Raw genomic sequence first — 26,280 nt, 5'->3', positions numbered from 1 at the left:
AACTGGTAGTCACGTATTTTGAGTACCTCCCCCCCCCCCCCCTTGACAAGTGTTAATAGGCACGGCTCCCATGGCCGAACACATTTTGAAGGGACATAAGTACCGAGAGTACCGAGATCTCGTTCCCAGGTCGTATTGAGCAATGACTTGTTTATTTCACCCGTTCACGAAAGGACAATCCACGCTCTAATAACCACTTTATCAAACAGACTCAGGAGGGTTTTGTTTTCTGAACTGCATCGTGCATGTTCCCATCACGTGATCCTGACGAGACACATTTCACAATGCTGTATATATATAACGAGTTCTGTGTATACCGGGGGTACAGACAGTGTGTCATTCCTTAGGCTGGCGCAGCCATGGTCGGGTGAGTGAAGCTCTATTCACTTGAATTTGATCTAATTACAAACTGAATTTGATGAGATATACAGTTGCGTTACATCAACTAATTATAAATAGAACGGGATCTTGGTATATGTGTATAACTGTAATAATATGTATATTGTTATGGCTCCTAGTCATTTTTTTCTTTTTCATCATTGTTTGATGTTCATCATCGATGGATGGCATCGTATCCCAACGGCGTGGATCGACGTTCATGATGGCAATCACTGGATTGTCGGGTCAAGACGCGATTTTTTACAAACCGCCAGAAGCTGGAATATTGTCGAGTGCGGCGTTAAACAACACAAACAAACAAACGAAAGGCGTTATAGTGAAATATCAGAAATAAGAAAAAGGGAATGGGGGCTCTAGCTCACTACCACCTATGTCAGAGTCTCCCCCCAATAATGCTACCACAGAGGTATTTTTTATGCAAATTAAGCGATGCGATCCAATTATCGTCATGGATTGTACTAAAAGAAAGATTAATATTAATTAATAATGGATAAAATTTACTATAGCCCGCGAGGATATTGGAAAGGTATAGGAGCAATACAAAAACTAGCCACTGCAGCAAAGGTATCTAAAGATGTGGCCAAGGATTGGTTAAAGAAACAAGCAATATGGAAATATACTTACCAGTACCGACATATATACTGAGAAAAAGGTTCGATATTTTTACAACAAATGAAGTTCATCAGGCTGACCTCATGTTTCTTTCTCATGAAAAGGTAAGACACAAAAAATATACATACCCTATAACCGTTGTAGATGTAGCTAGTCGGTACAAAGAGGCTGAAACATTAACCTCAAAAGATCCAACAGAAGTAGCTAATGCACTGAGCCACATGTATGAACGCGAGCCATTAAAATGGCCTAATTTATTTCAAGTGGACCCTGGTCGCGGGTGTATGGGATCAGTAACTAAACTCTTAACAAAGCATGATGTCACAATCAGACGTGGTGAAAAAGAGGCCCACCTTTTCTTAACTCCTCATTATCAGACTTCTTTATAGAATACATCTTATTTCTTAATCCAATATTCTCTGCAATAGGAGTTCAAGCACATCCACCCTTCATCTTTCCTAATACGTTTTTATTTACTGCACTGTGCAATGGATTATTTTTCTTGGTAATTGCTCGTATCATAGATATATATTTTTTCTGCCATATCTTCAAACGCATTCTCGGTTTGTATTTCCATTAACAAAGAATCAGTATCGGTATATAACACCTCGTACTGCTCCTTATGTTCGTCGTAATAAAAGTCATACATTAAGTGTTTTGACAAGTCAAGAATACTCATACCAACGTACACCAGAAAGTTTTACTTACTATTTCTCTTCGGCATGTGTAGTGCCACTAAGTCATTATCAAATATCTTACTTCTGATAAAAGCTCTACTGGCTATAAGTTTCCTAGGTATTTTTTCCTTTTAGATCTGACCAACACAATTCCTTATATTCTCCTTGGTTTTACCAAATACTGAGTTATTCAGGAGCTTGTAGGAGCTTAAGGTTTTACTCTCCCCAGCGTTAAAAGAATTACTGACTCAAACTTATGTTTCTCCTTGGAGCTCAGTCACAAACACGCTCAAACATCATGGCCGCGGGAACAGCTTTTAATGTGCAAAAGCAGTCTACTGTGAAGGTAGAGGATTATATTTCATCATCCGTTGACCTACCTTCAGCTATCAGGTGATACCAATATGTACTACAGTATGCCGAGTCTAAAGTAGAACTTAAAGCAACTTAAGCTCAGTCAAGTAGCAGGTTATTATAATAAAATTGTGGCTTCTACCGATAAGCAAAGATAAGGTGTAACAGCCCAGCAATTGCTACAATCACTGCCCACCAGTTTTGACTAAGACAAGTGTCAGTCTTGGCTAATACATTCAAGATCTAAGATACAATACTCCCTATTATACCGGGAATTGCAGACGTGGCTTCCCAGAGAGCTTTCCTAGTGCTTCCCCTAATGCCTCTAAATGCCTTTTTATCCACTCTTTTACACCATCCTCATCACTAGGAGGTGTGCCACCGCCAGTTAATGAGGGAGTCAAAGTTGATACAATGAATCCCAATGCGGTTAAAAATACTGGTAATGGTTATTCCCTGGTCTCTGAACAATGTTTTAATTCTTTCGACCAGTGTAGTATAATCATTGAGGACCTGATCAATAGTTCCTCGAATTCGGCTGATTTGTGAGCGAAGTGCATTTCTATAAGTGGAAGCAGCTCCCAAGAGGGCTGATCTTTTGTCTTCTAAGTTATGCAATCTTTCCGCAACACAGAGTCTACTGAATTCATTGTCTGCCCGTGTAAGTTTTATTCTCATGTCGAGTTCATCTGGCTATATTATTGATGAGTGATCCCTGCATCCCTTGTGAAGGCCTGGTAATTCTCTAATTAGTAGTTGAGTAGTTGAGGACAGGACTACAGATCCGGAAGTGGTTCTGCGAATGCGCGAACAGGGCACTGTGGGTAATGCGTGCGCATCTAAGATGGCGTCACTTCCGGTTCCGGGGGAGGAGTGAGTGTACCTCCAAGATGGCGTCACTTCCGGTTCCGGGGGAGGAGTGAGTGTACCTCCAAGATGGCGTCACTTCCGGTTCCGGGAGACATGCGCCTCCAAGAGAATGGAACATCCGGTTCCGAGAGGGCATGTCACCAGCCAAGATGGCGGCTCGGCGCATCCAAGATGGTGGCGGCGGGAAGGCGGGTAGGAGGAGGAGGGAAGAGGAGGCGGAGAGGTAGGAGAAGGGAGGCGGGTTCTTTGTTTTGGTTTGATGGGTGGTGGTGGTGGTGGTGGAGGGTAGATGGAAAGGGCCGATTGGAGGAAAGATGATGAAAAAACAGGAACGGGAACCGGAAAACGGGAAACAGGAACGGGAACAGGAATGGGAAATGGAAACGTCATCCTAGGAAGGCGGCCATGCTACACCATTCTGATTCACAGGCTCCTGGTCCCGATTCACAAGGGTCTGGTCGGTTTGGAGGAAATGATCAATCAGCCCACATCGTATCGGGTCAATCAGCGTGCAGCAATGTTTGATTCGGTCCTTCTCCTATAAATAGGGATCCCTCGAGTCGAGTCAGTATCACTTGTGAATCTTTCCCCATCGTGAACCATGCCTCGACGAACCATGCAGACATACCAGCAAGTCCCCCGACACCCCAGCTACATTCCCCGGAGGAAAGACTCTCTTCACCCTCCTCCTCCTCCCTCCTCCTCCTCTTCTTCCTCCCTCCTCCTCCACTCTCCTCCCTCCTCCTCCTTCCCGCCTTCCTCCTCCTCCTTCCCGCCTTCCCACCACCGCCATCTTGGATTGGGAGATCCCCCTCGGAACCGGAAGTGCCGCCATCTTGAGTGCGCACGAATTGCCCACAATGCCCTCTTCGTGCATGCGCAGAACCACTTCCGTATCTGTAGTCCTGTCCTCAACTACTAATGTTGAATTATCCTAGGTTGCCAACATTTCTTCAAGACCATCAGAGCCCTTCTTCGCATGTTGTGGTAGTCTTCCAAATTATTTTTATCTATGGCAGCCACCGTTGTGCCAAGTTCAGTCGGCACAGTCTGAAGAGCCTTAGTATGATATGTTATAACTAGAAAAAGAACGTCGCACTATATCTGATGGGTATTACAGTGTATGCTCACTCAAAGATGAAATTTTAAAGCCTTTGGGAGCTAGTCTCACACAATATGAGTCGGATGGGGTGCTGATTTTAAGCAGTTGAGAACAGGGACTTAGCAAATACACTTTGATTTATAAGAGGAGTAGCACCCCTCACAACAGTACTTGGAGTAAATTACCCCATATTGTTCCCTATCAAGAGTTGTGCATCCATCTTGATCAGATCAATACAACTGGTACTATACTGAAAGTCCTTCAACTCTGCTAAGAGCCATTCCAGTCAAAATTGAAAAATACAATAGTGGTAGAACATAATCTTTCTCATCATTGCAGTAAAGGAGGTTAAGACGGGGCATTATTACAGATCTCAAAATTTCTGTATTAGATGTCAAACATCTATCTACCTGTACATATAGGATATATGAGTGTGACACTCCATCTTATAAATAATGGTTGATTCTTCAGGTCCTGGAACGCATAACCTTAGACAATGTAATACAATTGCACTTTCCGATCTGGGAGACACAGATGGATTTGATAAACCCCGTACCTATGGCAAGTTATATGCTTTACACCTACAAGATAATGTATACAAGCAAAAAGATGTTAAGTTCACAGCACCTAGTGCCCTCACTACTCTTTAGGGGATTTAAATAATGTCGACGTGAGTGGACTCCATAAAAAACACTTTATACAATCTTTATCATACTGATATCAATAAATGGACTTTGGTTGAAACAAAAATTGAATGGCTACTGAATATCGTAATTGTCCTACCATATGTGACGACGGGTAGGTGACATCATATAACTAAGATAATGAATAGTGGGATCGTACTTGGGGCTTATATTCCCTCAAAACGTAAGAGTGTGCTAGTCGTTCCCCTCACAAATGACCGAGGCTATATTTTATTGAGTCGTCCAGCGTTAAAAGTTAATAGCTTAAATATGGTTACTGAAATCAAAGATGTAAAAAAATAACTTGAATGGTATACCCGATCTTTCTACAATTATTATTGAAGTCTTGTTGAGGGATTGCAGAAGATGCCATAGAGATATTACCGGCTCTATCAATTAAATGGTCAAAGAAACACGAACGTCAACGTTGCAGTATTATTATTTATCTAGGAGGAAGTTCCGTTGCAAGCCTTGAGGGGATCAAAGTTAATAGGGGGTTGGGCATTTTGCTTTCTAAGATATTTATGCCATATAATATACATCTAATAAGACTGATGTATACTCTCAAGACATTTACGCAAGACCGATTAAATATTCTTGTGTTATATATATTATGGGTTTATATTCAGCACTCGATGTAGCATCTGAAAAGATGGATACTGTTGATGGATGTCGATTACATCAAATAAGTGAAATAATACATCAAATAGAGCAGGAGCATGATTCTAGATTTGGATTATACAAAAAGTATGGCAGAGCTGTAAATGCCCTCGACGAAGTTGACACTGCACTTGTAACAGCTAGCATGGGATTTGGTGCAGCCAGTGTTGGTTTATTATCAACTATAATTGCCACGCCTATCGTACTTGGCATTGAAGTAGCAGCTTGAGTATCTGGACTTGCAGGAATAGCTGTTGAATTTATTTCTCGTAAGTTGCAAAAGAAAGCATTAAAAACATGACAGTGTACATTTGTGTACTTGCTGAAGCAAAGTTTAATAGCAGTGAGGATCATATTTCAACAGCACTGGCTGATTGCAAGATATTCGTGGAGGAAACAGGAGATTCGATCAAATTCTCGTGAGACCATGCGTAATAGTGAAGACGAGAAAAAAATAGTGTGACAGCGGTATTCAGTGAATAGTTCACCTAAGCCTGGATTCTCCATGTAGCGGTGTTTTCCCTCGAATAGGCTTTGTTGTCTACCGTGGGAGAGCAAAGTACTTGTGGAAAATGACCAACATATACTATTAAAAAAAAGTAGGGGATATTGGATTTACAAGATTTATGACACAGAAATTGTGAACCCAAAGAGGAAACAAATGACGAAAACACATTAAGGGAACATGTGTCAATATATTCCACACCTTTGGTACTGCCGGTGAAGCACAGATTTTCTATACTAAGGGCAAAAACCAAACCCAGGGTCGAACAGCAAAGTTGCCATGACATGAAAGCAAAGTCAGTAACGGGTAAACCCCTCTTTGTTGGCTAGACAGGCACGGATGCGCGTGGCATACTCCTTACGAGGCGTCCCAAGTAATTTTGGTCAAGGTTATTCCACTCCTGTTGCAACGCAGCACCAAGTTCTTGGACAGTGGTAGGACGTTGTTGACGTTGACGTAACTTCTGTCCAAGCATGTCCCAGATATGCTCGATGGGGGACAGGTCCGGACTCAGCGCTGGCCATGGTAATGTGGTGATATGCTGCTGTTGGAGGTAATCTGTAACAATCCTGGCCCTGTGACACCTTGCATTGTCAACCTGGAAGATGAAACGGTGGCCATGACGACGTGCAAACGGCACAACATGGGCTGCCAAGATCTTGTCCCTGGCCTGTGACACTGTCCGGCAACAACATATAAGTCCGTTCTTCCAGCAGCAGTGATGCCTCCCCACACCATTACAGATCCACCCCCAAATTGATCATGTCTAGTGACGTTAACATCATGGAAACGTTCGTTTCGCTCCTACGCCTGTCCAGGAAGTCCACAGTGAACCTCGACTCATCTGAAAACATAACATTGTTCCAACGTCGATTATCCCAGTGTTGACGATCCCGACACCAACGGCGTCTTGCCCTAATGTGATGATCTCTCAAACATGGAATGACATGAGGACGTCGGGCGTGTAAATGACCTCTGTGCAGTCGATTTCTGATCGTCTGGGCACTCACTCTCACACAAGTGTCTGCTTGTAGTCGAGCTCTTATCTGATTAGCCGTTATGACACGATTTATGAAGGCTAAAGTATGGATAAATCGATCCTGTGCATGAGTTGTCGCCCTTGGTCGACCCGAGCGTCGTCTATCGTTAACAGAATGTGTAGCACAATATCTGCACCATAATCTGCTCATGACAGACTGTGAAACGTTCATCGTCCGTGCCACAATGGTCTGTGTTGTGCCAACCTGTAGCATGCCAAGGGCACGTAACCTTCCATTTTGTGTAAGTCAGCGCATGTCACCCGTTTGGTAACTGAGTTCCAAAACAATTAAACTGATGTTTCCACTTTCAAATTTCCTTCCACAGTGGGTATAACCTTCAAATTCGAAGTCGTGCAAATCTGGTGTTCAACCACCATGATCACCACTGGCATCACGTGCAGATCCCCGGGTTGCCTTTGTTGTGTTTGGGGCCGAATTTCACTGGAAATGTTTCCTCTGTAAGGATCTACATTACTTTGTCTTGTTTTCATTTGCATTTGTTACAATTATGATCGCAAAATGAGATATCCCCTTCTTTTTTAATGGTATATCATCTCATTAAAAGCAATGGAGTCAGTTGTCAACCCTCAAGAACATAAAAGGGAAACTAAAAACACGACACGCAGAATTCATTAAGACACCGTGAGTTATGCTGCTCGTATTTACATTCACGAACATATAAATATTTATTCTCAATAATAATATTGAAAAACCAAGATGACATAAAGTTCTTGTTAATAATAACCACATCTCCAATAACTCTTTGTCTGCCCAAAGGTTAAAACTGAAGGCCAGGTGATCTAAGACATGAGACTCGCTGTTCAGATTTATTGTATATAACCGTAACATTGCTGACTGTATCCTAAAACAACATTCCCTCACACACGTACCCGTGTCAGGATCTGCAGGTCTGGGTTGAAATCCCAGATGGGATCGATCCAAAATCCGATGACACAATGTCTCAGTTTCATGAGATGGCATCAGATAAAAGCGGCAAAATCCTTTACATATTCATAAGAAATCTATGCCAAAAGCAGAGGGGATTGTACGATTCCGGCTACAACATGAGCAAGTGTTTATGAATCACTACCAGCTGGTGATGATACAAGGTGTTCGCAGAAAGGTGGGTGTATCCTGCCGAGCTGGTGGCACTCGTCAAAAACAACATATAAACCGACACGGTATAAGAAATGGGCATCAGAATGTGTTGTCTTCTTTAAGTTGGTTGGTTGGTTTGTTGTTTAACGCTGCGCTCAGCAATATTCCAGCTATATGACGGCGGTCTGTAAATAATCGAGTCTGGACCAGACGATCCAGTGATTAATATCATGAGCATCGATCCACGCAAATGGGATCGATGACATGCATCAACCAAGTCAGCGAGCCTGACCACCCGATCCCGTTAGTCGCATTTTACGACAAGCATAATCACCTTTTACGGCAAGCATTGGTTGCTGAAGACCTATTCTACCCCGGAATCTTCACGGGTCGTCTTCTTTTAAGCTGGCTGCCATCCTTTAACAGGTGTGTGTTTTCTTTTCAAAATCCCCATCCGTGACAGCTCATGGACTCATTTTATATAACTGACACATATATAACTAATATGATCTCCGTGTGCTTTTCACACAATCACGCAAACATATGTGGAGAGCTTCGCGAGAGGCCCGCCTTCCACCTTGACAATGGAGAACAACGCTGACATGATCTTACAGACACAAACACCATCCTCCAAAAGTTTGCAAGCCTTAAATGTTATAAAATAATGGTCTCACAAAATGTGTACACATGAGTAACATCTACTTGCAATGTCGTTTGAAAGAGGCATTCGACAGCTTTTCATATTTTATGTATGATTGCAGTTTTTACGGGTATTATTTAACATATCTAACATATTTGATACTGAAACGCAATCAACCAAATCTGATCTCCTGGGCCATTAAGTCACATATTACTACCAGCATCGGTTGATGAAATCATTACGGTGTCAAAAGTTAAAATAATGCCCTCTCATATAAACCATACATGAACTATTTATTCGACTTTGTATGTCTAGTATTCCAACAGACAACATGCACCTTCAGCAAACATCATCTGAGTGCATGGACGTCTGTCTTGGAATCTGTAGGTGTGAACCAACACACCAAATATATGAAGTCAACTCTCGATTATCCTCCCAAACAGATTCAATTGGTCGCATTAACAGTGCACAATCGCGCTGTAAAGTATATGAAAGGCTCACATATATTACTCTTTCACAGGTGAGTCGGTATGTTGGACATTTATTGATCGATACATGAAGAGATTTATAAACAGTATTAATTCGGCTATCCGAGAAGCCACAATATCTTCCATTTGTCCTGTTGAAATAGCAAAGCGCCACAACGAATAGAATGGTGCAGCCAAAGCTTTAAGGCTCAAATATTGTGCCAGTATCCATACACTCCACAGCTCCATTGTATACCTGTAGTCCTCGGTAATGGTCGACCAGTCGGTGCAATAATTAGAAAAGGTTGCGTCCTTTCAATGTTCAGTGTGTGTGTGTGTGTGTGTGTGTGTGTGTGTGTGTGTGTGTGTGTGTGTGTGTGTGTGTTAGCGACAGGCACTTTATAAAAGGTTCAAAGCATACTCTGATAACACAAAACAAACTAACTCACGACAAAATTTTGAGTGATGTGTGTGTGTGTAGGGGTGTGTGTGCTCCAGGTATCTGTAATAAAGTTTGATAACAACATTCACTTTATTTACTAACTGACAAACACATTGCTTGTCCTCAATTTATGTACTTGTTTTACCAATACCATACAGTACTCATGTTATTGCCAGGACGCTGACAATTTTCCTGTTGCTTCTTGGGACGTGCGGTGTGTCAGGGTATGGCGAATACCGGAAGCGCCTTCCAAATGGAGAGCGGGTTCCACATCCTTGCAGAGCCAACTTCTTCTGGCATGGTCTGGGCCACATCAACGCTCTTGGAGGTGGAAGCCGAAACGACTTTGGCAAAGACTTCGCTGCCAATGGGCACAGGGTAGGATACTGATAATAGTATTAGTTTATTATTTCTTTAAATCTAGCGACCGATTGGTGTATATTTTAAAAATTACAATTGAGCAAAATAATAATAGTCTCGCTTCCATACTGAATTTCCATATCCTGTGATGGGATTCGAGTGGAGGAGGCTCTTATATGTTACCCAAAGTCAAACACCTTCTCCAATGACCAAAGAGGTTAACTCCCATCAGCACCGACAAAGTAAGGGTTTCCGCGCCCTGCTACAAAAATAGCTGTAAAAAATATGCTCATACATTTTGTGACCAGTGTCGTATATTTTTAAAACTATTGAACAAAATATTGAAAGTCTCCTGACCATCTGTCGCAAAATGCAAATTTTCAGTTTACAAATTTTCATAACGTTGCATATTCTATGTATCAAGTGGACACAAGCCTTGTGCCGTTTAGACTCTGATGGCGATGGAATGCCCAACGGTCAAGAGTTGGGTGACCCAGACTGTGAGTGGATTGCAGGCAGTGGTAATGCCCCTTCCAGGACGACTCAGATAACACACCCAGGTATGCAACATAAAGAAGATTTGTTTTCTTCCCACTAAATATAACATTGGTGATTCCAAGTGCCACAGTACTCATGCTTGTTGTAAGAGCCGACTAAGAGGACCTGTAGTCAGGCTCCGTGGAGCGGTGAGTATCAAATCAATGGCCCTGATGATGTTCAAGCCTCCTTTGATACAGCTGGATTATTGCTGACAGAGAGGTAAAATAGTTAACTACCTGACTGTTATTATTGGAATGGAACTATGTTCGCATTGGTCTTTGCAGTTAACTCGTTCCTTAGCTGTCAGGATCAGCTAATCATCGATGAGAATCCTGTCTATGCTCTGATAATGAGCCCAGTAACAAATAAGATTTGTTTGAGTGTCCGTTTGTTGTTTGACCCCGCACTCAGTAATATTCCAGCTATTTGTCGGTGGTCTGTAAATAAACGAATCTGAAGCAGACAATCCAGTGATTGAAACTATGATCATCGATCCACGTAGTTGGGATACTATTACATGCATCAACCAAGTCAACGAGCCTGATCAACCCATCCCATCAGGCTCCTCTTTCAAGCATGTTGCTCGTGCTCAATAAGCATGAGGGCCTATTCTAACCTGGATCTTCACGGTTCAAAAGAAGATTGATTAAATCTTTTATTATATGTGATAATTCGGCATTCTGGTTAATTTTCACATTGACCCTGAACAAGAGTTTTTTGTAATTCATCTTGATAGTCATTACGATCATCCTATATTCATCAGTGTCATGTCAGAAGTACATAACGGGCATGATGTCATTTTAAGGACTTTTATTAATGATTCAAAGCATTCCATTTGGACTACGGATACAGCAGCAACAAAATCGTTGATATCCTATGTGCACACGTTTACACAATGTTTGTTCGGTTTGTGGAGAACGACCTTGGTTTAATAGTAATTATTTATTTTTCCAGGTGTGTGTGACCCCTATAGCTCCGCCGCGTGCGCAACTAAGAATGCGTGGGTGTCGTGCAAGGGGTCAGAATTGGAATGTGATGCAATCAACTCGCCAGGTAAGTTTGTTGATCAATTCATGACTAATTATCCTTTTTAATTGTTTCATATGTCTCTCTGTCTGTCTGTCAGTCTGTGGACACACGAAGAGAAACTAACTTGACATGTCTAAATTATTCATCTCTGCCGTTACAGATGTGCTGAACTTCACTATTCGATTCCCTGAGACGGAAGTCCCGGCAGAGGACACCACCTATATCTGCATGATATTCGACGTCCCCTCTGACCGCGACTACCACTACATTGCAAGCAAGCCTCTCATCGACAACGACAACGTTATGCATCACGTCGTAGTCTACGGTTGCACAGACACGACAGGTGGGTGGCAAATTTTAAGTTGAAAACAATTTGTTGAAGGTTTCTCTGTTGTGGTCACCATACGAACGGAACTATATTGTGTGGTTTCCCTTTGCAATATCTGGGGATTCCGGGTAAGATTACCTCCCCAACAGCCCTTTACGGCCGTAAGAGGCGATTCTCGTAACCGGTTGCTCAGACACTACAGGTGCGTTGAAACAGCCTTCCTTAAGTTGACAACAGTTTGTTGACGGTTTCACTGCAGCGTTAAACTTAAAAAACATATGATAGAAAATTTTCTTTTGTACGATTTCCCTTTGCAATATGTGGCGATTCCGGGTGAGGGTAATGGTCGTAAGAGCCGCTTTAATGCGTGTTAGGTTCGTTGACGTGGTTGACAGAGTGTCATCATTCCCCTACCGCGTGGGGCGTTGCTTATGATATGAATCACCGATCCTGAGTGTGATGTTAAACAACAAGCAAGCAAACAAATCTCTTTCAAACGGTGTGTAGTGTATAGATTGATATGCATATTTTTGCTTTGCAGAGGCACTTCCAAAGGCACCATACAAATGCGGCATGAATGCAGGGAGAGGATGCACGACTGGTATAGGAGGATGGACAGTTGGGTCTCCTGGAGAATGTCTCAACGACAACTTTGGACTATCATTTGGAAAATCAAAATTCACCCGGTTTGCCCTGGAGGTACAAGTGACCAGTATTTCTTTCGTATATTTTGTTACTTGTTTAGCGCTGCAAATATTCTGGACCAGTCTGGATCAGACAAATTAGTAATTCTCCTGGGAACCTATTCTAAAGTGGAACCCCTCGACGGGATTATGGTGTGTATCTTGAATCATACTGCAGTGTAAATCAGATCCGGAAAATTGTTCATTCATCTCTGTCCAGATTAAAGAGTTTCACTCTGAATGCGCAGAGCCATGCCAACCCATCACGCCTGACAACTTTCTCTTCCACTGTTAATTTCATTTCCATTCTGCTTTTTCAGTTTCACTGGAACAACCCGAACGAAGTGAGTGGGTGGAAGGACAGTTCAGGAATGACCTTCTTTTACACTCCCAAACTGAGACCGAATAATGGCTCTATCATGTCGCTCGGACAGTGGCATCTAGCAATACCCCCTGGACGACCGGAGGTTACTTTCAGAGGGGAATGCACTTCTGACTGCACCCAAAGGTTGATGACAGAGCCCATCTATGTCCCAACAGCCTTGAACCATATGCATTATTTGGGTAAGTAATGTCTATCACACTTGTGGTTCACATGGTTTCCGTTATTTTCCTCCCTTTAATTGAAACCAAAGTGGATGCGATTCGCTGTGTCAAACAGTTCAAGTACCTTTGAAGGTGGTGTTACTCTATCATGGGGGGCGGTCGGGTAGCCCAGTGGCTAAAGCGTCCGCTCGTCACGCCGAAGACCCAGGTTCGATTCCCGACATGGGTACAATGTGTGAAGCCCATTTCTGGTGTCCCCCGCCGTGATATCGCTGGAATATTGCTAAAAGCGGCGTAAAACCATACTCACTCACTCACTACTCTACCATGTTCTTTAAAGGCACCACAATGTGTGAATAAAACACACCTTTTGCAAAACTTCCTAAATGTGTGTGGCGTTAAGCAACAAATATACCGTTTCCTTCAAGCTCACTTAGGAAGGAAAAATAGAACCAATCTCTGATTTAATTCAATAACCTATAGGCTAGACTGTTATTGAAATGTCCATGTGTCAAGCATTCCAATCTATATCCAGTGAAAAACGATGGTTAGATATCTTGACATAAATTGTTCAACCTTGGAAAAAAGAAATTTCACCGTTAAAGTATTGAAGAAATAGGCTTTGGTTTGGTTTGTTGTTTAACGCCGCACTCAGCAATATTCCAGCTATATGACAGCGGTCTGTAAATAAACGAGTCTGGACCAGACAATCCAGTGATTAATATCATGAGCATTGATCCACGCAATTATGATCGATGACATGTATCAACCAGGTCAGCGAGTCTGACGACCCGATCCCGTTAGTCGCCTTTTATGATAAGCACAGTCACCTTTTACGGCAAGCATGGGTTGCTGAAGACCTATTCTACGGCGGAATCTTCACGGGTCGAAGACATTGGCAACATGAAAGATTGTTGAGTGCAACGTTAAACAGCACACAAAGCTCTGGTAAAGGATTGTCGATTATTTACAGAATGCGGTTATAAAGCTTGAATATTGCCTAGTGCGGCGTTTAAATACAAACAAATCATGTAATCGTCTAAAACCTCAAAAAAGGTGCGTTTCTCAAATTGGAGCATACCACAAAATCTTAAAAAAAAAATAATTAAAAAATGCTAAAGAAACAGACGAATATGAACGTTTTTTTACGTATTGCTAATATGTTGCAGGTTTAGTGGGTCACATACACGTATGAAACTCTGATGACTAGGAGACTGGCGTTAATAGTCAATTGATAGTCAATGTATATGCTTATCGTTACAGGCAGAGCAGGATCCGTAGAGCATATCCGAAATGGACAAAGGCTCCGCTATCTGACCAATGAACCAGAGTACAGCTATGACAACCCTCTCTACTTCCAGTAAGAACTTAATATGTGGAGATTCCGACCTAGAATTGGTCCACAGCAACAAATGCATTGGTTGTGATAGGCGACTAAATGGTTTGGGTTTCAATGAATACCAGAACTTTCAACAGCTCAGAACTAACACCCCTTTGATCATGTCACAATCGCGACAGATTCCCACCTGCCCATAAACGATCGTCAACTGGTCCGATGTCGGATATTGATATTGACGAACTAGCTATTGTTTAACACACAATGCCATTTAGAAAGTGGTCAATTGTATATTTTTGATAACACGTGCTTAGTAAAGTTCAGTACTTTTCTAGTACTTTTTTGTTGGGTTGAGTCACGTCCGGGATTCGAACACAAACTGCCAGAGTGAGACACCTAATTGCCATCACACAGCGACCTATCCCACTCAGCCATCGAGGCTTCCACAAAAATGAAAGTCCCACAACTGGAAGTCCAGATCATATATTTTCCCTCTGACAAGTGTAAATTGGCAAGACTCCCATGGCCAAAAGCTATGAACACACAATGTCATTTAGAAAGTGGTCAAATGTAACAAATGCTTTTTAGTAAAGAACAGATTCTATTACTTTTGGGGGGCTGAGTCCCGTCCGGTATTCGAACCCACACGGCCAGAGTGAGACACCTAATCGATGTGCTGGCGATATAACATTTCACAGACACCATTGGGTTTTTAGGTTATTTGTTTGCTTTTTTTAAGTATGTGTTAAGGTAAAAAATTATTTTCCTGTACAATGAATCTTATTTTGTTCACTGTAAGTACCGTCACTGTTTCCTAGGTTCTCTATCTCTTAGTTAATTGGAACTACATGTAGTCGCCTAAAGCGCCGCAATCCTATGTGCAGATCTTTGTACCTTTAGACACAATCATCCTATCGAATGAAAGTGGTTTCGTCCAGACAATGTTTCTAGGTTTGTCAACACGGTACCATACTTGTGTTACACCAAAGTGGCAAACGTCTGAGACTTGCGTCACGCAAGCCACGACAAAACTAGAGTATTGTTCAATGGGTTTTTAACTCACTCAGTGTTAACAAAATTATTATGATTGTTAATGGTTCCCGGATATCTGTCATCGTTTCTGTTAATGAAGGCACCGGTTCGATAACGATAAAGATAGTACATAACTGTTCAAAGATAAACTATTCTCAGTAATATAATCATCTAGGATATGACGAATTCGAAGTGAGATATAGAACAGGCGGTCCACCAAATAGTGATAAACGTTTTTGTCAGTGTTTAACGAGGTCATGTGAAATTGGATTTAACCCCGAACCTTCCGATCTCCGGGCAGACGCGCTGCAACTGGACAACAGAGGCGTTAGAATGTGTAATAAAATTCAGATGTAACGATCATCATTTAGTGATACTCTGAATTGCCTTCATTTGTATAACTCCCATACTTTTCGTCGATACAGATATGACGAACCAGTTCAGATTCTTCCCGGAGATAGCTTAGTGACCACCTGCACATTCCAGTCGACATATAAGAAGAACTGGGTATTCTATGGCGATGCAACATCTGATGAAATGTGCTATGGGTTCCTGTGGTATTATCCCGAGCACGCTCTGAAGAAAAGCAATTGCGTGTCGTGGAAAAGCATCAACATTTGTGGGGATGAGAGCATCACCGTGGGGAATTGCAACGTCTGGGGATTTCTATTTCAAGCCGATGCTCAGTCTAAGACACTCTACAAGGCAGTCTCCACCAACTGCAACCTCGCTTCCAACATCTGCACACCTGAATGCAAGATGGCGGTCATGGACTACATGCAACATCCATGCATGCGTGGAGGAGATGTCACAGGCTTCGTCAGACGTCTCACGATTAGGTCCAAACCCGGACTGGAGTTCCTCGGCCAGCTAAGAATGTGCGATGTGAACAAGAATGACTTTGGCTTTCCCACCTCCGGTGCCGCAGGAACCGGTATTGCTTCCTTGCTGTTGATCATGTTGGCAATGCTCATGACATAGATTCAAAACACGTGCTGACCTATTAATCCTACAAAAGCTTTTGTTTTAAATATGTTTTCTCAAATAGTTAGCATGTATTTAACAGCATGTACTAATGTAATTATCTATTACTGACTCATATCTCCAGTAGTCCTACATTTCGGACAATTACAGTTATGGAACCGACCATTTGATATTATGGGGTGGGCTTGGTATTATGGGGTACTTCAAAGAATTGAGACACTGTCCGAATTGAGTCCATTGAAAAAAACGCTTCATTAATACGTTTATGTTTTTCGGTTATTAATTTGTGTGAATAGAGCTACACATTGTTGATATTATATACTAATTCTGTTATGCACAGGAAATAAAGAATTTTAGCTCACTTATATTTTGTGATTTTTTTACCTCCCGTATATATTATGCACTACTTATGCACACTTTAATGAAGGACTCAGCAAGCGTTTGATATTTCCTTTGTCAAATCTACTTTGTATACAAAATGTACTTTGTTAGATGCTGGATAGTTGTATTACCTTGGCTGAAGGAAACTGACTTCAGTTTGAAAACACACTCGTGTATTTTTTCCTCGAATTTTGAACAAAACGATTTTGTATAAAACAAATTTATGGTCAAAGAACAAGATGAAGATGCATGAAGGGTACAAAAAGCAAGTTGTTGGATCCCGAAACGTCTATGCTCTTCAAAAACAGATGAGGAACATGTCAAGGTTATCAACAGGACAGAGAGAGGGGTTTTTCTTGGGTTAGCGATGAGCTCTGGTGAAAAGGAAACTTACTTGTAAGGGATAGGGGGTTGCGGAATCCCGCTCAACAGCTGGATAGGGAAACAAAGGGGTGATGACGTATGTGACCCCAGCGCGAAATCTGAAATGTAGGTAACCCTCGCGCGAGTAGTAATTAGCAAGTAAATTGGTTTGTTACACACATACTTTGTCTTAAACAAAATGTGTCAAAGAGGGTTAGACCCGTGCAGACCCGGGGTAGAATAGGTCTTTAGCAATCCATGCTTGCTGTAATAAGCGACTATGCATGTCGTAAGAGGCGACTAATGGGATCGGGTGGTCAGGCTCGGTAACTTGGTTGATGCATGTCATTGGATCCCAAATGCGTGGATCGATGCTCATGATGTCAATCACATGATTGTCTGGTCCAGCTGGAATGTTGCTGTGTGCGGCTTAAACAACAATTTGTGCAGTAACAACACATGAAGGAGTAAATGGAATATATGTATTCATGAATATAATATTTGGCAAAATTTGGAGGCAGACTCGGTTGCATTTGAAGGTAGGGTAGTATAGGACCATAGCCCGAGATGCGATGTCGTGGGGTCGAAGACACGGACTATTTCGTGGGATTTGATGCCCTGGGGTCGTGGACCCGGACTATCCCTGGAATGTGTGCCCTGGGGTCGTGGACCCGGACTATCCCTGGAATGTGTGCCCTGCGGTCGAAGACCCGGACTATCTCGTGGGATTTGATGCCCTGGGGTCGTGGACCCGGACTATCCCTGGAATGTGTGCCCTGGGGTCGTGGACCCGGACTATCCCTGGAATGTGTGCCCTGGGGTCGAAGACCCGGACTATCTCGTGGGATTTGATGCCCTGGGGTCGTGGACTCGGACTTTCCCAGCTATGTGCCCTGTACTTCTTGGGGGATACTTACATGTAGTTCACTCCATGTGAGTGTTGCCATGGGGTGAAGTATAAATGCCAGAATGAGATTGTGAGCAACCGAGAGCCCCCAAGTTAAAATTAGTGTAATAAAGGAGAAGACATGTGTAGAATGAATTTGAAATATACAGGAAAAGAAGTAAAGCTGTACCATAAGGCACTGTACGTCCTGAGAAGACGTCAAATGTCACAGATAATCACATGTCTATAACGCATTGAGACACAGCATATGTGTGTATAATTAGTCTAATGTCTGTACACACAGTACCATAGAAAGTACCGCCAAGTGTTGTAGGTCCCATGAATATGTTGAAGCCAACTTGAAGGCAAAACACTCAGGACTATGACGCCATACTATGGATACGGAAATGTCAACTCAACACATGTAGAACATAGTTAATAAAAATAGGTACATTCCAATTATTGTCTGAACACACTGTACTGTAGAATGGTACAGCCACATGCAACTAGTCTGTAATAGAACACGCTGGGTCACGGTAAATAGGTATTGTGCATTGTCCTGGGCTGTAGACTGCATCTCACACACACCGCCAACTGCACATTGCTTGCTGACATAGATTCAAAACACGTGCTGACCTATTAATCCTACAAAAGCTTTTGTTTTAAATATGTTTTCTCAAATAGTTAGCATGTATTTAACAGCATGTACTAATGTAATTATCTATTACTGACTCATATCTCCAGTAGTCCTACATTTCGGACAATTACAGTTATGGAACCGACCATTTGATATTATGGGGTGGGCTTGGTATTATGGGGTACTTCAAAGAATTGAGACACTGTCCGAATTGAGTCCATTGAAAAAAACGCTTCATTAATACGTTTATGTTTTTCGGTTATTAATTTGTGTGAATAGAGCTACACATTGTTGATATTATAAACTAATTCTGTTATGCACAGGAAATAAAGAATTTTAGCTCACTTATATTTTGTGATTTTTTTACCTCCCGTATATATTATGCACTACTTATGCACACTTTAATGAAGGACTCAGCAAGCGTTTGATATTTCCTTTGTCAAATCTACTTTGTATACAAAATGTACTTTGTTAGATGCTGGATAGTTGTATTACCTTGGCTGAAGGAAACTGACTTCAGTTTGAAAACACACTCGTGTATTTTTTCCTCGACGGCATGACGGACCACGAGATCTGGCGTATGTATATACCTAGTAAAAACAATGGCGACAGGACAAAGTTGAACAAGGCAGAGGTCATGTGATCAATTCTTTAAATAGCAAAACAGACCGATGAGCATGCGCATGCGTAATACTGTGTAAGTAGGAAAATAAGTTGTAACTACTAAAAGTGGAAAAAGGGGTACTGGAAACAAGATTGTGATAATTATAAATGATAAAAATAAGAGTACATGGATGGATAAGTGATAGCTGTTATTAGCTGCACAAACAAAAATATATAATTTACATACAAACAAACAAAGAGTCACCCTTTTGAAGGCGGCGACATCATGATGTGGGTCGGGATTTGTAGTGATAGTAAATACAATATTAACGTCAAAAACGGAAACTAATCAGAGTTTTTATTACTGCCTAAAAAATTCCATTGGGCGTAAGAGGCAAAATAGTAAATGTTTTATGAATGGATGGATCCCTGAAAATCAGTGATGACACAAGGTATTGACGAAAATGGTAACTTTTCAAGCATATCTTAACATGTATTGTCACCATCCGTAGAAATCCTTGGATGTGAATCTGCAGTCAGTTGTCCTTCCCTTTCTCGGTAAATAGCCACAAGGGATACTGTTCCAACGAGACAATGCCAGGCAACACACTGCTAGAATAAGTGTGCCGTGTCTGTCACGCTCACCCGACATCTTACCTCAGAAATAAAATTGTAAATGCAAGAGCACAAGCAGCCTAAAATTGGGGGGCACGGGTGGCCCAGTCGTCTAAGGCGCCGCGATTCGCTGTGCAGAGTTGCATCCCTTGAGCACGCCAGAAACCTATGAGTGTGGGTTCGAATCCCGGTTCGCCCCAATTATGTTTCTAGGTTTGTCAGCACCATGCCCGTGCTCGTGGGTCTCACCGAAGTGGTAAACGTCTAAGACCTGCATCACTTCGGGCTTTCCTCCCACATTAAGCAGACAAGCCGCGATATAACTGGAATACTGTTAAAAGCGGCCTTAAACCCAACTCACTCACTATATTTCTGCCGAAACAGCTGTGGAACTTCTATATATAGACCACTGAAAATCAGTGATGACTCCAGGTGTTTGTAAAAAACATCTCTGGGATCATCTTGGGTGACAACGTTCAAACCTGGTGAACACCCTTCAGTAGCTGGAACACGTGTTATTAAGTGAGGTAGCCCCGTTTTTATAATGTATTGTTATTTATCGTGATATCTTTTTATGGTTCCATACTAGTCTTAAACTATACATCTGTGATACTCTAGTTATTTTTCCGTTCTTTGACGACGGGTTTTATAATAAAAAAATAATGTAGTATTACTGTCTAACTTGATTTAGTCACGCTATGGCTGCAATATTGCCGATGTGACTATATATTCACTCACTCACTCACTATTAAGTGAGGTGAGGTGAATTTGGGTTTAACGTCGCGTCCAAGATTATTGCACTTATATAGCGACGTGCATGCACGTGTGTGTGTGGCTGCTTGTACTAGTCCGGACTGATGCCGATTTATAGTGCTAGCACACTGAGATACCATGCCGCAGTTTAACATGAATACCCCACTCAGAGACGGTAAACTGACTCCGAGCCGACCAGTCCTTGTTTTAGCCCTTTAATGCCGAGCGCCAGACAGGGTAACAACAAGTACCATCTTTTAACGTCTTTTGGTATGACGCGGCCGGGGATCGAACCCCGGACCTTCCGCTCTCCCGGCGGACGCTCTACCACTAGACCACGGAGGCGGTCTGCGTGTTATTAAGGAGTGGGACAGTGGGAAGTCGACGTTATCAGGATACTAGGTCATCAATGAGGCACTGACTCCAGGCCTGTCACACACGAGATCTTTTGGCTTGTACCATCAATGATTCAACTTTAATATACAGTAAACTACGGTTATAACAAACTAAATGGGGCCACACATTTTAATTCGTTATAACCGTAGTTCGTTATAAGCATATGTACATCATATATATAACAAATGGTCGGTATCAAACAATATGTTTGTTATACCCGTCAGCCCTTTATAAGTGTGTTCGTTATAAGCGTAGTTTACTGTAGATTTCAATTGAAACGTGTACATGTTTTCGTTTTCCTTCTATAAATAGTTAAAGTCGATGTATACTTTCCATTGATCACTAGTTAATGCTACTATTTATACTGAATATTATTGACAGGCACTGAATGCTTATACTATTGTTTGTTTGACGTTGCGGCACTCTCTGAGACACAAGCTTTATGAGGGGTCTGTAAATACTCGAGTCTGGACTAGGCAAAATATAAAGTCGTGCAACAAGCATGGGCTGTTGGGTGCATCGGAATCCTATTGGGACTATGAAGCAGAGGTCCCCAGCTATATTTGCCACAAATAGCAGCAACATTGAACAATAAGCACTCATTTTCAGCTGTAAGTATATTGACGTTGTCTTTTTACTGATCATAAGCAATCTCAGTGGAAGTGTCTCTGACTGATTTCGCAGCATAAAACATCAGAGATAATTAGAATCGGTATTGATCCCTCGCGTTTTGTTTAGATAACGGTTCTCAGTTCGAGGACTAGTATTCCTACCATAAGTTTGGGATATCTTGAACTCGGAAAACATCTCCAATCCCTAGTAGTGTTTATCTGTGATTTCCTTTGTCACAAAATGAGATGATTGTCTAGTATGTATGAAAAGTATCTCACCGCTTGTCCGCTTGGTGTGGGAGGAATGCCAAAAGTGATACACAGCACAGGTATGGTGCTGACAAGGGCGAATCGTGATTCGATCCCACGATCATAGGTGTCTGTCTAATGGGGCCTTTTACACAGGATGGCGACCTTTGTGCCTCCCGGGTGCGACCATAAAATTTGCCAGGTCGTCGTTGGATGCTCAAAGGAGGCAGAATGGTTGCCTAGGTCGTTCCAAGATGGTACACAGGAGGATCAGACATCGCCATGGACTCCATGGTCGCCGTGAAGTTTTGAACATGTTCAAAACAGTCGCACAAAGGTCGCTGAGGAGGTTGGTTGCTCAAAGGTGGATCAAAGGAGGCAGAAGGGAGGTATCCGCATTGCCGTTGCTGCAGAATGAAGGCGCAGTGTTCGCCCAATGGTCGCCTGGTAAAAAATGCGTTCTGCTGAAATATTTTCCCGTCTATAATGGCGATGCTTCCGCCTCCCTTTGTACCTCCTTTGGGCGACCAACAGCATGCATTGAACGATGACTGTGGCGACCGCCGTGCCTCCATTCGGCGACTACGGCAACCCTTGAAACACCATGGCAATGCTTCTGCCTCTTTTCTGTCTCCTTTGAGCCACCTATAGTACCTCCTCAGCCTGCCTATACATAGAGGGTTTGTACCTGCAGTGTTTCACTGTGGTTGCAGACGCTGAACAACTGAAGCAGTTACTGCTGAACAACTGATTTCAAGGAGCAGTTACATAGAAACATGATTTTCTGGGTTCAGGCGACTACTGAGCGTCCTGGCCAGTTTTTGATCGTTCAAAGGTGGCAGAAAGGTCACAGTCCTGTGTAAAGGGGCCTTAATTGCGCCGCCTTGATCAAGTGGGCCACCGTTGCTCCCGAGTACACAAGAGTACAACCCCCGCTTCAGGTACATGAACCAATATGTTATATGGACAGGCATGAATAGGATTCTGCTTTGTGAGCTATGTGCTTACCGAAATGTGTCACGTATTTCACAATTCTGTACACGTATTTCACAATTCTGTACACGTATTTCACAACCTAGCTTGAGCATATATAGGGGTACACGTTGAATGTATGTCATTCGTTTGACTAGCACAGCCGTCATGGGGTAAGTAAAACTTTGTTCTGTTGAGTGTGATCGTTTTCACACACACTGAATATGGGAGTGAACATCAACACACATTTGAATCTAACGTGATGTTTATGGCAGCACTGATACTTAGCATGTCATAAATCCTACCCAGGGCAATATAGTTCTTGAATCTTGAAACACGGGACAAAATATATTGGAATGTCTTCCCTTTATCTGGGAATTCATTTTACACAAATGAAATGATTATCTCGTAGATAATATTGAAAAGGAGATTAGAAATATTTCGAAGGGAGCATATTTTGAAAGCATGGTGGTCTCTTCGTAGTGTCATATTGAGCAATGACGCCCTCGAATTGACCAGCGCATGAGAGAGAGTGAGTTAGTCGGGTTTGACGTTTCTTTCATTTGAAGCATAAATCACCGGGTGTCATCTTGGTGTGGGAAGAGGTTAGATGAAATGGGGTTGAATGTCGCGTTTAAGATTATTACATTCAGAAAGCGAAGGGCATGCTCTGTGTGTGTATGTGTGTGGTGTGGGGTGGGTGGGTGTGGTGTGGGGGTGGGGGGGTGCTCCAGGTATGGTTTGAGCCCAAATACAAGAGTACATTTTGGTCATTATCTGTAATAAAGTGTAATAACAACATTGATGTATGATGCTTTTAGTGCAAGTCCACTGAGATTCCATGCCAAAGTTTAACATGAATACCCCACTAAGACACGGTAGCCTTACCAGTCCTTTTTTAAACCCCTTAATGCCCACTCTCCGGGCGGACGCTCTACCACTAGACCACAGAGGCGATTTATTGTGGGATTATCTCCTTGAACATTTATCATTTTGATGAAACTCACGAGCAAGGTATGGTGCTGACAAATATAGAAACACATTCAGCACTAACCGGTATTCGAACCCACGATCATAGGTTTCTGCCACGTCAAAGGGACACAAATCTGCACAAACAATCCCCACGTGATATGCCAGTTTAGGTAAGTGTCTGTTTCAGGGTGTGTGTGTGTAGGTATGTCACAACGTTGTATTTACCTTCAACCTGGCTTGTATATATAAGGGGTACAGACACACTGATAAAAGGCATTCGTTGCACTAGGACAGTCATGATCGGGTAAGTGAAACTATATTCTGTTGAATTTGAGCATTTTACACAAAACAAATATAGAAGCGTATACAACCGCATCGTCATATGTCCTTGCGGTTGCAATATATTAATAGGCCTTCAGCAACCCATGCCCGTAAAAGGCGACTATGCATGTCGTAAGAGGCGACAAACGGGATCGGATGATCAAACTCGCTGACTTGGTTGATGATGCATGTCATCGTATCCAAATTGCGTATACTGATGCTCATGATTGTCTTGTCCAGTCCATTATTTAAAGACCTCCGTCATATAGCTGGAATACTGCCGAGTGGGGCGCTAAACAATAAACGAACAATATGCAATATATTTAACTAATTTTACAACACCGGACGAAAACCTTTGGACGTATCATAAACTTAATTTGCATCGTTTTTCAAAATGTGATGAATTATGACAAGTTATACATACTTTTCAATATACTAGTATTAGACGAGAGAGAGAAGATTAGCCTGAAAAAGGCTAATTTCCATAATTTCAAGAGAAACAAAAAACAAGGCGCCAAACCGTGACTGATGCTGAATGTTATTTAATTTACTTGTCATCACATTATACTAAGTCTATTATTAAAATAACTTTGGTTGAAGACTTGATCATGTTCAAATAATTCAAGAGAACTTGCTGAAAACCCTTTTCGACCACCTAGAGTCATTATTTACATTCAGAGTTGTTATATACTACTCAAAAGAAGTTAAGGATCACCCGATTTTTTCAAAATGGTAAAGTTAATCTGTAATGACATGAGAGATTAACTACAGTACTATGAAAGAATTAGGTGATCCTTAACTTCTTTTGAGTAGTATATGTTAAATAAAGTAAATGTTGAAAATGAGTGTCACTTATATGAACACATGTGACTATTTCCTTGACGTGTTGCTCGTTTCTAATATTTTGTTGATAACGTGACCCAAACGGAACCCTTATAATTTTAAAACATTTGTATCGCAGGTATGCCGAATACAGCTACTTGTACGTGAACAGTTTTCAAGCAAAATATGTTCAGTTCCTCCTCTCGGAACAAGTAGCATGTTTTGAAACTGAATATTCCGTGCCACCCACAATCACCCACATCCACCCTACCCTAGAATATTGAATGGTCGGTCACTGTCTGTCGTGTTTGTCCAAGGGTGATTCAGTGCGTGCTTATATGTATTTCTGTCTTGGACATCTTCTAAAACATTGTGTATACAGTGTACTTTGCAAACAGTTGGCTTTTCGAGCGTTACTCGGACACCGACATTTGACTGAACAAATACCATAGTCAACGTCATAAATAAATTATCATTAATTGCGTTGTTCGTTGGTTTTCGTGTGTATTCACAGGGTTTTTTTAAAGTAACCGTATAAAACTGCGGGGTTATATAAATTTTTTTATGTTATTGAAATTTGAAAGAAATGTTGTTAAATTTGATCATGTCCATTTAACAGTCACTCATTTTGGCAACAGTTTGTAAGAAGAGATGTGGTTGGGTAATTGCGTGTAAAAATATATTGGTTCAATGAAGACTGGGGAAAGAAAGAAATTGGCAATCACATGACCCGTTACCATGTTTGAAATGTTTTGATTTTCAAAGATGTTGACACACCCATCAGTGGTTGTGTATTATGCCATTTTTAAAAGAGTTTTAAACGATATTATATCTTCAACAATAATACCACGTAGAAGTATTCTTTTCCTGCTGACTAAGCGCCTGTACAGTTCAATTTCCCGAATATAATATTCCAACTTAAGATATTTTCAATTGAAAATCAAACATATGATTAAAATCAACTGAGGGGTATAGTTTCCTAAATTTGCTCCTTAGTTCATGATGGCTTGTTGGACTGTGCCGCAATCAGCAATATTACATCTATGTCAACAGCAACCGATGCTTGCCATAAAAGGTGACTATGCTTGTCGTTAGAGGCGATCGCGACTTACGGGATCGGGTGGTCAGATTCGCTGACTTGGTTGATGCATATCATCGTATCCCAATTGCGTGGATCGATGCTCATGATGTCAATCACTGGACTGTCTGGTTCAGGGTCGATTATTTACAGACCTTCGCCATATAGCTGTAGTATTGCTGAGTTCGGCGTCTAAATACCCAAACAAACAAACAAACTTTACCCGAGTGGACT

At 41.8% G+C, this 26,280-nt stretch overlaps 2 protein-coding genes across 3 annotated transcripts in view; both read left to right on the top strand.

Annotated features, from left to right (window-relative positions):
* Positions 1-270: 270 nt before the first annotated feature.
* LOC139459682 (DBH-like monooxygenase protein 1) lies at positions 271-18,998 on the top strand. Its single transcript, XM_071241301.1, has 9 exons — positions 271-367; positions 9,726-9,927; positions 10,334-10,469; positions 11,404-11,502; positions 11,639-11,821; positions 12,348-12,505; positions 12,810-13,053; positions 14,299-14,395; positions 15,829-18,998. The coding sequence occupies exons 1-9, from the start codon at positions 360-362 to the stop codon at positions 16,382-16,384; spliced, it is 1,683 nt and encodes a 560-aa protein (XP_071097402.1). The 5' UTR covers positions 271-359; the 3' UTR covers positions 16,385-18,998.
* A 3,991-nt stretch (positions 18,999-22,989) lies between these two features.
* Positions 22,990-26,280, top strand: part of LOC139458993 (tyramine beta-hydroxylase-like) — a 29,554-nt gene continuing 26,263 nt past the window's right edge. The window contains exon 1 of one of the 2 annotated variants that reach the window (XM_071240434.1): positions 22,990-23,026. In XM_071240434.1, the coding sequence (XP_071096535.1) occupies positions 23,022-23,026 (5 nt within the window). In that variant the 5' untranslated portion in view covers positions 22,990-23,021. Of the gene's footprint in view, positions 23,027-24,054; positions 24,130-26,280 lie in introns of those variants that run through there. The other variant, XM_071240433.1, reaches the window with a different exon arrangement.

The sequence above is a fragment of the Haliotis cracherodii genome, unplaced genomic scaffold (genome assembly GCF_022045235.1).
Source record: "Haliotis cracherodii isolate W230 unplaced genomic scaffold, xgHalCrac1.p SCAF_13, whole genome shotgun sequence".
Lineage (NCBI taxonomy): Eukaryota > Metazoa > Mollusca > Gastropoda > Lepetellida > Haliotidae > Haliotis > Haliotis cracherodii.
The sequence above is the reverse complement of the archived record's forward strand: the minus strand, read 5'-3'. Positions and strand labels throughout refer to the sequence as shown.